At 43.0% G+C, this 14,086-nt stretch overlaps 1 protein-coding gene across 10 annotated transcripts in view; it reads left to right on the top strand.

The window, feature by feature from the left end:
• Positions 1-12,718, top strand: part of dock10 (dedicator of cytokinesis 10) — a 117,988-nt gene extending 105,270 nt beyond the window's left edge. For all 10 annotated transcript variants that reach the window (XM_065281805.2, XM_065281812.2, XM_065281804.2 and 7 more), the window contains 6 exons: positions 8,055-8,201; positions 8,304-8,514; positions 8,647-8,837; positions 8,946-9,046; positions 11,410-11,548; positions 11,673-12,718. In XM_065281805.2, coding sequence (XP_065137877.1) covers positions 8,055-8,201; positions 8,304-8,514; positions 8,647-8,837; positions 8,946-9,046; positions 11,410-11,548; positions 11,673-11,687 — 804 coding nt within the window. In that variant the 3' untranslated portion in view covers positions 11,688-12,718. The remainder of the gene's footprint in view (positions 1-8,054; positions 8,202-8,303; positions 8,515-8,646; positions 8,838-8,945; positions 9,047-11,409; positions 11,549-11,672) is intronic.
• Positions 12,719-14,086: the final 1,368 nt, after the last annotated feature.

The following is a 14,086-nucleotide window of genomic DNA, read 5'->3' as shown; positions in this document are numbered from 1 at the left end:
GCCCAGATCATGCCCCGGCGCAAGCGACCTGCATCTCGCCCTCCAGCGCCGGCTGCCTCCACCCCCCCGCTAGAACATCTTCCAGGCCACGGAGGGGGAACAGCCGTCGGCAGCCCGCCCCGCCCGCCCCACCCGCTTCCCGTGGTAAACGGAAATCGAAGCGGCCCTGAGACGGGCAACCTGGATTTGGTTGGGATCACTCTTTGGGAGACGGTGATGGCATCGCTCCCTCCACCGGTAGAGGGCCGTGTGGAGAATCTTTGGTTTCGTTTTGTTTCTGTTCCGCCGGCTTCTCAGCCGGCACCCACAAAACCACAAAAAGAGTGCATTCCTATTCCTTCTCCAGGTCTTCAGAGGATCAAGAGAGATGTGAGCGGGCATTTACATGCTCTTCCTCCCTCTCCTCTATCGCCAGCGGGTGTCCTGAGGAGTCCGAGCTCTCCGCTGAGGAGATTGGACCACCAGCACCCTCATCGGAGTCTGCGCTCTCCGCTGAGGAGACCAGACGACCGTCACCCTCAGCGGGCTCAGGTCAGTGTCACACACACACATACTGTAGATACTTATGCTGTCACAGCAGACGTACCGGCAGTACCACCTGTCTCGCTTCGCCGCCCCACCGCGGGTACACCGGTAGTGCCGTTAATTCCCCTCGTACGGTCCCTGGGGGCTTGGCTTCAGCTTCCCAGCCCGTCTCGTTGGCTTTTACGCACTGTCCGCCTCGGTTACGAAATACAATTCAACCGGCACACACCCAAATTCTCGGGCATTCGTTTCACCACGGTGAAAGCGTCCGATGCACATGTACTGCGTGCAGAGGTCAAAGTCCTGCTGGCGAAGGACGCGATCGAGCCGGTCCCTCCAACAGAGATGAGGTCGGGTTACTACAGCCCGTATTTCATAGTACCCAAAAAAGGCGGTGGGCTACGACCGATCTTGGATTTGCGCGTTCTGAACAAATCTCTGCAGAGGAGGTCTTTCAGGATGATAACACCGAAGCAAATATTCAATTCAATTCGCCCCCAAGATTGGTTTGCGGCAATAGACCTGAAAGACGCGTACTTCCATGTGTCCATTCTCCCTCGTCACAGACCGTTTCTCCGGTTTGCATTCGAGGGCCGGGCATACCAGTACAAAGTTTTACCGTTCGGGCTGTCTCTCTCTCCCCGTGTGTTCAGGAAAGTAGTGGAGGCCGCGTTAAAACCCCTCAGAGAGAGCGGTGTTTGCATATTGGCTTACCTCGACGATTGGCTTATAATAGCGCATTCTCGGCGGACGCTTTGCGAGCACAGAGATTTAACGCTTCAGGCATCTCGCCCGTTTGGGTCTTCGGGTCAACTGGGAAAAGAGCAAACTCTGCCCCACGCAGAGGATCTCTTTTCTCGGTATGGAACGGGACTCGATCGATTTATCGGCGCGTTTGACAGAAGAGCGCGTCCAGTCAATTCTGACTTGCCTCGGTTCATTTCGAGGGAAGAATGCGGTCCCGCTGAAACAATTTCAGAAGCTCCTGGGGCATATGGCAGCAGCAGTGGCCGTGACACCGCTCGGACTGCTCCATATGAGACCGCTTCAGCGTTGGCTTCACGATCGAGTCCCGAGGAGAGCGTGGCGCGCCGGCATCCATCGTGTAGCTATTACATCTGCGTGTCGCCTAACATTCCCCCCGTGGTCGGACCCCGCGTTTCTCAGGGCCGGTGTGTCCATGAGACAGGTCTCTCGGCATGCTGTTGTCCACACAGATGCGTCCGACACGGGCTGGGGTGCCACGTACGATGAGCTTACAGCTTCAGGGGTGTGGACAGCACCCCAGTTGCACTGGCATATCAATTGCCGAGAGTTGTGGGCGGTATATCTGGGACTTGTACGCTTCGCTACGGAGCTGCGAGGAAAGGATGTACCAGTACGCACCGACAACACTGCGACCGTTGCGTATATCAACCGTCAAGGCCGTTTGCGCTCCCGTCACCTGTCGCATCTCGCTCGTCATCTCCTCCTTTGGAGTCAGAAGCATCTGAGGTCCCTTCGTGCCATTTACATCCCGGGCTCGCTCAATACAGCGGCAGACGCGCTTTCTCGAGCTGCGCGCCCCGGCGAATGGCGACTCCACCCTCAGACGGTCCACCTAATTTGGAAGAAGTTCGGTCGTGCGCAGATAGATCTGTTTGCGTCGCCGGACGATACCCACTGTCGCCTATTTTATTCACTAACCGAGGGCAGCCTCGGCGTGGACGCATTGGCACACAGCTGGCCTCGGGGGATGCGCAAATACGCATTCCCCCCAGTGAGCTTAATCGCACAGACACTGTGCAAAGTCAGGCAGGACGAGGAGAGCCTTTTACTGATCGCCCCATACTGGACGAGCAGGAATTGGTTTCCAGAACTAATGCTCCTCGCGACAGCCCCTCCCTGGCGGATTCCCCTGAGGAAGGACCTTCTTTCTCAAGGAGGGGGCACATTATGGCACCCGCGCCCCGACCTGTGGGATCTCCATGTGTGGTTGTTGAGCGCGCGCAAGGTTTAGGTGATTTACCACAAGCGGTATCTAACACAATCGACGCGGCACGAGCTCCGTCCACAAGACGGGCTTACGCGTTTAAATGGAACCTTTTCGTCACCTGGTGCTCTTCGCAACGCGAGGACCCCAGAGAATGCCCTATTAACATCGTGCTTTTATATCTTCAACATAGGTTAGACTAGGCTAAACCCCTCGCGCCCTCCTACTATTCCTCCCTGGGACCTGTCCATGGTGCTGAAAGCCCTTCAGGCCCCCCCGTTCGAGCTTTTACAGTCTGCGAGTCTGAAGCTTTTGTCAATGAAAGCTCTGACCCTGCTAGCATTGGCCTCAGTGAAGAGAGTAGGCGATTTACATGCATTCTCTGTTGATGATTCGTGCCTTGAGTTTGGTCCTGCTGCCTCGAGCGTAACATTGATGCCCAGACCAGGCTACGTGCCCAAAGTTCCCACCACTCCTTTCAGAGATCAGGTGGTGAGCTTGCAAGCGCTGCCCCCAGAGGAGGCAGACCCAACCATGGCTTTGTTGTGCCCCGTACGCGCACTGCGACTCTACGTGGATCGCACGCAAAGCCTCAGGACCTCAGACCAGCTCTTTGTTTGTTATGGTGGCCAGCAGAAAGGGAAGGCTGTCACCAAGCAGAGGATGTCAAATTGGATAGTTGATACTATCGCCCTGGCTTATAATCTTCAGGGTATTCCTTGCCCCTTTAATTTGAGAGCGCACTCCACACGGAGTGTTGCCTCATCTTGGGCTCTCGCTCGTGGTTCCTCGCTAACAGACCTCTGCAGAGCTGCTGGTTGGGCGACACCTAATACGTTCATTAGATTCTACAGTGTTCGTATCGAGCCTGTATCCTCTCGTGTTCTTTCCTCATCAGGGGGAGCACGAAGAGCAGCCTCGCAGGTCGGCTTGCAGCCTCCAACTGATGCTTCATAACTGTGTCAGTATGGAAGGCCTTCAGAGAAAAAATGCGTAATGGTTTGAATTGTTCTTCCTCCGCTGCCTTGGCAGCCTTTGTTGCGGAGCATTGGCTGTCAGCCTTTCACTAGCTGTATCCTCGCGAACCTACGTGGCTGGCTCGGGCTCCACATTGTGTCCCACCGGGTTCCTTTGTGAGTATTTTTCCGTGGGGTTAATCCTACCAGCCCACGTTTCCCTTAGCAGAGCACTGCTTTGCTTACACAGCCACGGCTGTCTTTATTCTTTATCGTCCACCATTAGCCCTTAAGAGGGGCGGTGGCTTCCGCAGCGTTCCTATCCCGCTCAGGTAGGGCGCTTCCCAGTCGCTGGCACTTCTGTGGGGTTAAAGGAACATCTAGTGCCCGGCCTTTCTGCCCTATCCTATTTCTCCATTCCCTAAGGGGATTTGGAGGGTTTTTCTGCAGACACTGGAAGAGGTCAGCCCCTAGTGGCGTTTTGGTAGGGATTCCCAATTCGTTGGTCACGACGTGACGTCGTAGTGACCTACTGAAAGGGAACGTCTCGGTTACGGATGTAACCCTCGTTCCCTGAAGGAGGGAACGGAGACGTCACGTCCCGTCGCCACAGGTGCTGCCACCTGCTGTTGCGGCCGGTCACACTTTCCGGCTTTCTCAGCGAAAAAGAAGCTAATTTCCCTATTTGCACCTGCTGCTTATATAGGCACCTGGCGGGGCGGCGCCAGCATTATGCAAATATCTCAATGCCAAGTTCATTGGCGTTTTAGTAGTATTCGAAGCAGATTGGTCTCTCTAAGCGAGTTCCCAATTCGTCGGTCACGACGTGACGTCTCTGTTCCCTCCTTCAGGGAATGAGGGTTACATCCGTAACCGAGACGATACAAATATCTAAAAATTCGTAAATTAAAGGGGCGGTGAATTTATCGATTTTATTGTTTTATACTGTTGTCTGATGTCTACTTATGATGTTCGCGTGGTTTTTACATTCAAAAACATCAAAAGCAATAAGTAATAGGCTATTTTGTAACATGGATTAGTGGCTGTCTGGAGAAATGGTTCGTTTGAAGGGGCGGGCCGCATTGAAGACCTGAACCTAAACACCCACTGCTATGATTGGACGGCTTCATTCTCCGTCATTACATGTGGGCAAATGTTATAAAAACATTAATGTGTGAAAATAGCAGCCGAACACATATATGTTTGAGCCACAAAAGATTCTGGGTGCTAAAGATGATACACATAAATGACAATACGTATAGTAAAGTAAAACAAAAATTTAAAGTCGCCATGAAACGGAAGTAGCGATTGCCTTATTTTCCCCGTGGTGACGTATATCCGAATGAAACGGCTTTTGAGATGAAATAAGGCAGGGCTGGATTTGAATTTGTCCATCGAGATCTGATTGGATCGTTTGAAGTTGGGTCGTGTTGCTAATTGCTAATCACTGCGATCTTCTCCCGGACCCCGCCCACCTGCCATACTTTTGACCGGAAGTGAAGAGAGATCGTTTTGAGGAGGGGAGGAGATTTGCATTTTTGATTAAAGATTATGAGCACACACGAATTTTTAAAAAATAATGAAGCTCACAGATAAGTCATTTGTTAATAATACCACACTATTAAAAATACATATATAGTTTTTCATTTCAATTTCATTGCGACTTTAAACTCGACGTGACTAAATTACCGTATACAACACAGTAAGCGCGCATCAGAATCTAAACTGCAGCTGATAAATCCTTCTTTATCAATAACTTCGTATATTTCTACCGTTAAATTACAGTTGTGTTGTTAAGTGGTGTATCTTATTAATCGTTTAATGTTTTTAGTACATTAAAACAGTTAAACATACGTGTTTAGACACGGATGTTACAACACACATATAAAGCGATCTCTTCTAACAAAGCAATAGTGAAACGCAGTAACTTAAATAAACTTACTGTGTACTGCTGTGTCATTTTTGTCAGATCCAATATAAGTGGTGTTTTTAATCACAGTCTCTCTGCAAATCCAGCATCGATTTCTTTACAAATGAATCCGTGTACACAAAGTTAACAAACACTCCCCACTCGAACTGGAACTTCTTCAAAAGCAAACTTTATCCACGCATTACTAATGTTGAGACTCCGTTATCCAGCGTCTGTGTTCTTCCCATAGACCGTTCTTCCACAACCGAAAATGCGTTTCCATGGTTACTTCAGATCACCGCGTCAAAATAAAAGTCTCTCAGAAAAAATGTATTTAAAAGTCATTTTGGTTACATTTGTCAATCTTTAAAGACATATTTACTTGTTGAGACACACGTGTGTCACATGGAGCTGTGGGCGGGGCTACAAAAGTGGTCCTTGTATTTGGCTATGGGGAGGTGCTTCAATTCTACTTTGACGTCATACTTTTCCGAATTCCACACTGGCTTGTTTTACTGGCTTGGTGCGAAAAACTGTTATATTTCAGTAGCACGGACGTTTTCAGTTCTGAAACTTGCAGGATGTTCATTTAAGTATGATGACCTCTTATATAACAAATTATCAAGTTAAAATTGAGTTTTTGATTCACCGCTCCTTTAAGATGTATTTTCTTGATGAGCAAAATGACCCAAGAAAACAAGTCTAATTTTAGACAAAAATATCAAATTTAAGTAAATCAGCATATTTTTATCAGCATAATATTAGTTGTTTTTGAACAATTATTGTATTTATTGTTTACTGTCAGTTTCTATGAATGGTTTTAAAGGATGGATGTGTGGATACAGTTAACAGATGCACATGCGCCACATACACATTCAGCTCTTGTGCGTGTATTATGGTCAAAAGAAATATTTTGTAGAGATTTACTGCGTTTGTATCAGCTATTATGGCAACCCTATAACTGCACAAATCATGTCGGTCTTCCTGGATTTCATGATAAACCAGACAGTCAAAACAGCAGACTCGTATCCCTCACAATACGACTACCATTAGCTTTATTGGCTCACCGGAAGGCTTACACAAAAGAGCTCAAAGATGGCGGCACCCGCATTTACATCAAAAATAAGGATGAAAGTAGGTGATTCGGATGCAGCTCCAATCACTTTGGGAAATTGCATTGCATTGAGTTGAGGGTGTGTCAGCATGTTAGCGCATATTCTTTATACCGTGTCAATGTGCAAATTAAAACCCAGTATAGCAGATGGCCATAGCAATATCTAAACCCTTTCAGATAACAGTATGATATATAAGCAAATAAATATGAAGGCAACGGCATAGATAAGTGAACTGCTGTTTAAACAAGTCTATGCTTTTCTCTCCTTTGCGCTGTGTATATCAGGCAGTGGTAAGTTTTCTCATTATTAGTTGTTTTGCTCTTCCCTTTCAATGGTTTAACCCTCCTAATCTCCCCTCAAGCGCTAATACGTGTGGTGCGTTCACATATCATACCTGGTTTAATATATGTACCCCATTTCTCCTTTGCAAAACCTGACATCTAATCCAGACCATCTGGAACATGTTTTGATGTATTACAAAGCATTGTAAACTGGATGGATGTTTTTAATTGAATTAAATGTTGTCAGAGAGATTTATGAGGTTAATATCATATTTTAAAGGGCCAATATTATGCCCATTTTTACAAGATGTAATATGAGTCTCAGGTGTGCCCAGAATGTGTCTGTGAAGTTTCAGCTTAAAATACCTCACAGATCATTTATTATAGCATGTTTGGGTGGGAGCAAAAGCCGCTGTTTTCACGTCTGTACCTTCAAATGCAAATGAGCTTTTAGTTAAAATAGATCTGATTCATGTGAACATAGTCTGAGACTGACTGAGAATATTAACCAGTCAGTCAGTGGCTGTGGGCGGGGCTTTATCAGTGTGACATCACATTAACAAGGGAATCAAAACATCATGTCTAATGAGACTGCTTTGGTTTAATGGGGATGAAAAAGGGAGGAGTGTGTGGTTTTTTTCATCGTAGGGTGTTTGTGTTCACACACTGCCAACAAACATTTATGTCCAAACACCTTGTAAAAGTGGATTTTGCATAATAGGTGCCCTTTAAAGTAATTTGTTGAATACTGCTGTTATTTTGATGGCAGTGTTGCATTCACAGTTAACTTTATCACGTCCCTCATCCTGGGCTTTGGTGAGAGCTGTTTTACATCAGTGTTTAAATTAAGGGGGAGTCCCGGACCTCATTTAAGTATTTAGGGGCCCCCCTATAGAGCACAAATTATATATTGGGGGTCCCCTGGTTTTTATTAAAATTAAAATACTACCTGAATTTTAAATTCTCATGCTGCGCTGCCATAAAGCGATACTGTCTATTATTTGTCCCAATTTCGCAATAAACTAATCCAAAAGATTTCTGTCACAAACTATTATTTTACAGTAGGGGAAAAAAATAGTTAGCGTTTCAGTTAAGGGTTATTTTATTAAAACGTGCAGAACCAACAAAAAATGTTGATCCAGGATCACATCTTACTTTGTGAAATCACTGCGACCCTATAATGATGTAGGGGTGAGGTGGTTCTTAGCTAGGGGACCCCCATAATCTTTGACATAATTCAAACACTGTAGCAGATAGATCAGATGATGAATCGTTCATGTGTGTTGTGTTTGACAGGGGTTCTTTGAGGAAGAGGAGAGCAAAGAGTTTATCTATAAAGAGCCAAAACTCACAGGACTGTCAGAGATTTCTCAGAGGCTTCTCAAACTGTATTCAGACAAGTTTGGAGCTGATAATGTCAAGATGATCCAGGACTCCAACAAGGTGTGTTTAGTTTTCTGCTTTAATGTTTCTCTGTCTCTTTCCTTCATTAATTCCTCTATTTGTTTTACTATTCCGTTTAAAACCTGGATGTGTTTTTCGCAGGTGAATCCGAAAGACTTGGACCCGAGATTTGCCTACGTACAGGTGACGTTTGTACTGCCTTATTTTGATGATAAAGAGCAGCTGGAGAAGAAGACTGACTTTGAACAGCATCACAACATCAGCCGCTTTGTCTTTGAAACGCCCTTCACGCTTTCGGGAAAGAAACACGGAGACGTGGAAGAACAGTGCAAGAGAAAGACCATCCTGACCAGTACGAGCCGATTACTTTCCACTTTCATAAAAAAAATTCTGATAATGTTAATAAGCACAAGTATCAACTGATAGCCATATATGCATCACATATATGTAACAATTTTCACATCTCCATCTGTCTTTTCTGCAGCGAGCTCCAGTTTTCCCTTTCTTAAGAAGCGTATCGAGGTGGTGGAACAGCAAAGCACAGAGATGAACCCCATTGAGGTGGCGATAGATGAGATGAGCCGAAAAGTGTCTGAACTCAAACAGCTGTGCAACATGGAGGAAGTGGACATGATCCGACTTCAGCTAAAACTACAGGGCAGCGTCAGTGTTAAGGTCAATACATTTACCTATCTGAACACGGTCACACTTAAGAAATTCAAGTAAATGATTTTTTAATGAAGTAGGAAAGTTATTTGATGCGTTTGAGTTTTTTTATTTTAGGTAAATGCAGGGCCTATGGCATACGCGCGAGCCTTTCTTGAGGAGAAAAATGCCAAGAAATACCCTGATAACCAAGTCAAACTTCTCAAAGAGATCTTCAGGTACTTCTGTTAAGTGTTTCTTTCTCATTTTACCATTCCAGATGTATATGACCTTTCTTTAGCTTAAAATAACTGAACAAATTGAATACAATCCTCCCTCTTTCCAGCTTTGTAATGTCATTGTATAGTGATCAATGTTTTGAAGCAAACACATAAACTATAAAGTAATGCAAGTCAGTGTTTCCCAACCTTTGTTCTGCCACGACAAACCTGTATTGCAATGCTTAAATGACTTGTTAAACTGGATTATTATACTGTTGTAAACATAGTATTTACAATAAATGTGAAACTTCATCTTGTTTTGATGAACACAAATGATATTCTGGCTGGAATTGATGACAGTGACAAACGCAGCTGGTAGCTAGCGTCGAACGCTTTTTCAAACACTGTGGCAGTTTTATTTTTCCACGGCACACTAGTGACTAGTGTGTCACGGCACAGTGGTTGGGAAACACTGCTGTCAGTAATGCAATGCATCATGAGTCTGTATGACTCATACACAAAGTATTGATCACTAAATAAGCTAAAACTGTTCATCACTTCCTCTCACAAACCTATCATTACAGAAAACATTGCACTGAAGTCATATGCATTATTTTATGGTGCTTTTTAAAGCTTTTAAACATTTGCCAAAGCTAGAAAGAGAAGTCAAAAATACATTGGGTCATAGGTGCTGATCGAACCCACCGAAATGGACGAGCACCCATAGATAAACGGCAGATATACTCAATCAATTTAAATCAAAAACACTTTTGAAATTCAGGAGCCTCTCTGATCTCATGAGTTGTAATAATGCTTTGATGAATATGCTGAATAAGGGGTGCTTCACATTATGCGTTTAAAATGTAACCACGCAGCTTTCCTCCTTTCCAAAGCACTTGGGGGCTCCTGTATCGTCTGCCGTTGCTAAGCAACCTAAGCGTCCGATCACACCAAATTGATAGGCAACCACCGAGGCAGCTGTACTGTCAATCAAATATTGAAGCGTGAGTGCTCCTGAAAGAGGATGCTTGCTTTGACTTTGATCGAGGTGCACAAACATGCAGTCTCCAGTTATTCCAAGCCACTGTCACCACAATAGAAGGCCCGCCTCTCCCCTCAATCGATTGGACAATGGAAAAAATGCAAATGACGTCTGTAGCTTTCTGCTCAGAGTTGACTTTTTTTAACTTCAGGTGCTCAGATTGCATTAGGGTGTGTAAATTATGAGCGAATTTTCATTTTCTAATGTACTTTTCTTTAAAAAAAGAAATCTAAGATACATTTGAGAAGTCTCAATGGTGTAATAGCCGTCGGAGCCGATGGCGTGGTGGGCAGCGCTCCGACGTGTGGTGCAGACGCGCTTCCGGCTACCCGAGTTCGAGTCCCGGTTCGGGCTCCTTTGCCAATCCCATGCCCCTCTCTCCACCCTCTACTTTCCTGTCGTCTCTCAAAACTACTGTCTATCAATAAAGGCAAAAATGGCCCAAAAAAATGGTGTAATAGCCATTGTTTTTTTATTTACATTATTAGTAGCAACTTTTTTGCATTACTACAGTTTGTCCTACCAATAAATCTTCCTGTCTAATGTTGCGTACACACCAAAGCGAAGCATCGCGTTCCTCGCTCTAGGGCCTTGTTTACACGTACATGGTTATTTTAAAAAACTGAGACATTTCCCTTCGTTCGTGCCCTTCGTTTACACGCAAACTGAGAACTCACCCCTGAAACCGATTCTTTCTAAAAACTCCGGCCAGAGTGGAGATTTTGAAAATCTTCGGTTACATGGTTGCATATAAACTGAGACAAGCAGATGTTTAGACAGCCAACTTCACAGTATGCGCCAGAGCTCGCACCAATGCCAAAAGTGCGACCTTGTTCAAAAGAGGAACAGGAAGTAATCCGTTGCTGTTTTCGGGATTCTGATTTACGTGGGCTTGAGCTTCTCGTTACACCGCCACCTAGAGGTTTGGCATGCTCTTGACGGCATATATACACGAGTACGTGTCAATGAACACTTTTCTAAAAACTGACATGTGTCAAGTTATTTTGAAACCGGAGAGGTTGAAATGTCCGTTTATGAAAATAGCCGCCCACGTGTAAACGTAGTCTAGATTACTCGCAAGAATGAACTTTGTCATGCAAATTTTTCGCTCAAGTTAAATATTTTCAACCTGCGCAAAGACTTGTGTGAGGCAAATAGCAATGTGTTTCGCGGCAATAATGCTGCCCAATTTGCATCATTCGCATTGCCCTGCGCGACTTCGCGTCTGTTCGTGTCTGTTCGTGTCTTTGCATTGACTTCATCACATCGCCCCATTATGTATACATTTTAACTCTTTTGGTCAACAGATAATTTTACGTGACTTTGACTTGTCTTGCAGGCAGTTTGCAGACGCATGTGGGCAGGCCTTACATGAGAATGAGCGTTTAATAAAAGAAGATCAGCTGGAGTATCAGGAGGAGATGAAAGCTCATTATAAAGACATGATCGCTGAACTGTCAGCCATCATGAATGAACAGGTGAGTGCCTATTATTTAAAAAAACTGTTGAAATAAGAAATTGTACTTTGTATTGTTTTTATTGTAGCTACACTGTCTTGTTAGCATGTTAGTAGTTAAATCCATGTTTCCATGCTTTCCAAAGATTCACCAAAGGTAGCCGGGAGCAAAACAACGCTTTGCCTTCTGAGCTGCCAGAAACTGCTTACACACCGATGGACAATTTGATCCAAAATGGCCGCCGAGTCCCACTGGCTACAGTTCTGAGGGAGTAGCAGAATTTGCCAATTAAAGTTTCTGACAAAAATGGTAAAACAAATTCTAGAAATTACTAAAGTGCAAAATATTAAAGGGCACATATTGCACCAAATCCACTTTTTGGCCCTAACTGACTGGTTATTTTTACCCAAAAGCTTTTCTAAATGTGTATGTTTGCACAATGTAGCGCTAATGTGGCTAAAGAAACTATTGTCTCAGATTGTATTAATCAGATCTATTTTTAACCAAAAGCACTCACTTTCTGTTGGTAAGTAAGTAAGGAACTGTAGCTTATTTGCATTTAAAGGTACACAAATGAAAACAGCGCTTTTAGGAGCCTTTGGACATGACCTGTGGGTTATTTTGAGCTGACACTTTACAGACACATTTCAGGCATACTTGAGACTTAAATTACATCATGTAAAAATGGGCATAGTATGTGTCCTTTAAAGTCTTTTTGATAAAACAGAAGGCCATCTTTGCCTATGTAATACATTACACACGCACGCACATCATCATATTCACATTTGCCTTTTCAGATCCCATTGTTTTACACAACAGGGACCTTTATTAACTTCAGATGTGTTCAACTAAGCAAATCACTTGATCAAAATTTTTTTAGAGGACTTTCGGTTGTAAACATTTTACTGATATACAGTACATAGACTGTTTTAAGAGTTTAAGAAGATGGCCATGGTTTTTTATTTTCTGTGATACACACAGTTTGGTTGAACACATCTCTAGTTCTGAGTGAATGTAAAACTGTCCTAACATGCTGAACATTTAGACGACTCATTTAACAAACACACATGTGCTGTTTTATAACATTTTTATGATTGCCTATGTGTTACTGTTTTTATGTAATGTTGAATATTGTAAATAAGAAATATTAATATTTAAAATTCTTTTTATATATTAAAAATTGATATCCGATTGTGTTGCTTGTCCATTTTTTTATTATATGACCAGACTTGCCAACTCTCATTCTGCCAAAATAAATCTTATGTCACATAACAATCCAGCCTAAAGAAAATATACCATATTTCTTCTTATTAGAATTAAAGATTATCTTTATTGTCATTGTACACAGTACAGAAATTGGGTGCAAACCAAAGGTGCAGTACAAACAATTTGAACAAAAAAATGTAACAGTATAAATAAAAAAACACGACAACTACACATTGACAGATATTCACTGCATGATTAAGAGGATTGCTCAATGGATTGAGATGTAGTAATGCAGATTATAAATTGTTTTACAATATTGAATGCAAATACTGTGCTAAAGGCACATGCAATGTTTTTTTGCAGTTTTGCATTGACTCCAGTTTTGCAAGTTATATATTTTTTACAGTACTGCACATTCATTTTGGTTAAAATGCATTGTCTCTTAGTATTGCACATTCTGAAGATCTGAACAGATTTGAAACAGTCGAGAAATTGTCAGATTACATAGCAGGGCTGAGTTATAACCAATCAAATGAAAGAAGGTGGGAGTTTCTGTTTGCAAAGGGCAAGTGCCAATTCCCTTAATACACATTTATGGTGCTTTTCACAACGCACATTGTTTCAAAGCTTTTTTTACAGCATGCTTATTAGAAAATAAAGGTAATTAGCAAAATTAACGTGTATAATAACTGTAATGATCACCCCATCATTGCTTTACATGTGAAATATCCAGTCATTGATCTCAGGTTTCAGAAGAACACAGCGTTCCCGGGTTTTAGCCAAAATATGTGGGAGAGCATTGCTAGAGTATGAATATATTGAATTGCAATAGCTTTTAACCCATATGTATTGTTGGGAATGTTTTCATCCACTGTGGGATGCTTTTGGCCCTTAATTTGACCACAACTTTCTCTGTGTTTCAGCAAATTGAAAGATTTTTAGTGACAAATTTTACATTGGGAAAATGCTTTGAAGTAAAAAAATAAACTCAACAATACACCATGGGCAAATAAAAAATAATGCATCAAAGTCAGTGTTGTTACTAATCTTTGACATGTGATAAACCCATGACTGTGATAAAAGGAACTTTTTAATCATATTTTATTAAACAAATCAGTCATTTTGTGTTTTTCCTCCAAATCAGTGTCATCATTTGGCAATTAAAGAGTTAACCCTTTACCTGGCGCAACTCTTTTTAATGGGGGTGAAGTACACCTTCAAATTAATAAAACAGGCATTTTTTTGGTCTAATCTTAGTCTTGTTTTAAAGTGTCTGAACGTGAGAATATTAAATACATTCTTAGAGCAGTTTAAATGTATTGTAATAAATAAAAAATAATGTTATATAGTATA

The sequence above is a fragment of the Paramisgurnus dabryanus genome, chromosome 8, assembly GCF_030506205.2.
Source record: "Paramisgurnus dabryanus chromosome 8, PD_genome_1.1, whole genome shotgun sequence".
In the NCBI taxonomy this organism is placed as follows: Eukaryota; Metazoa; Chordata; class Actinopteri; order Cypriniformes; family Cobitidae; genus Paramisgurnus; species Paramisgurnus dabryanus.
This window is presented reverse-complemented; position numbering and strand designations above follow the sequence as displayed.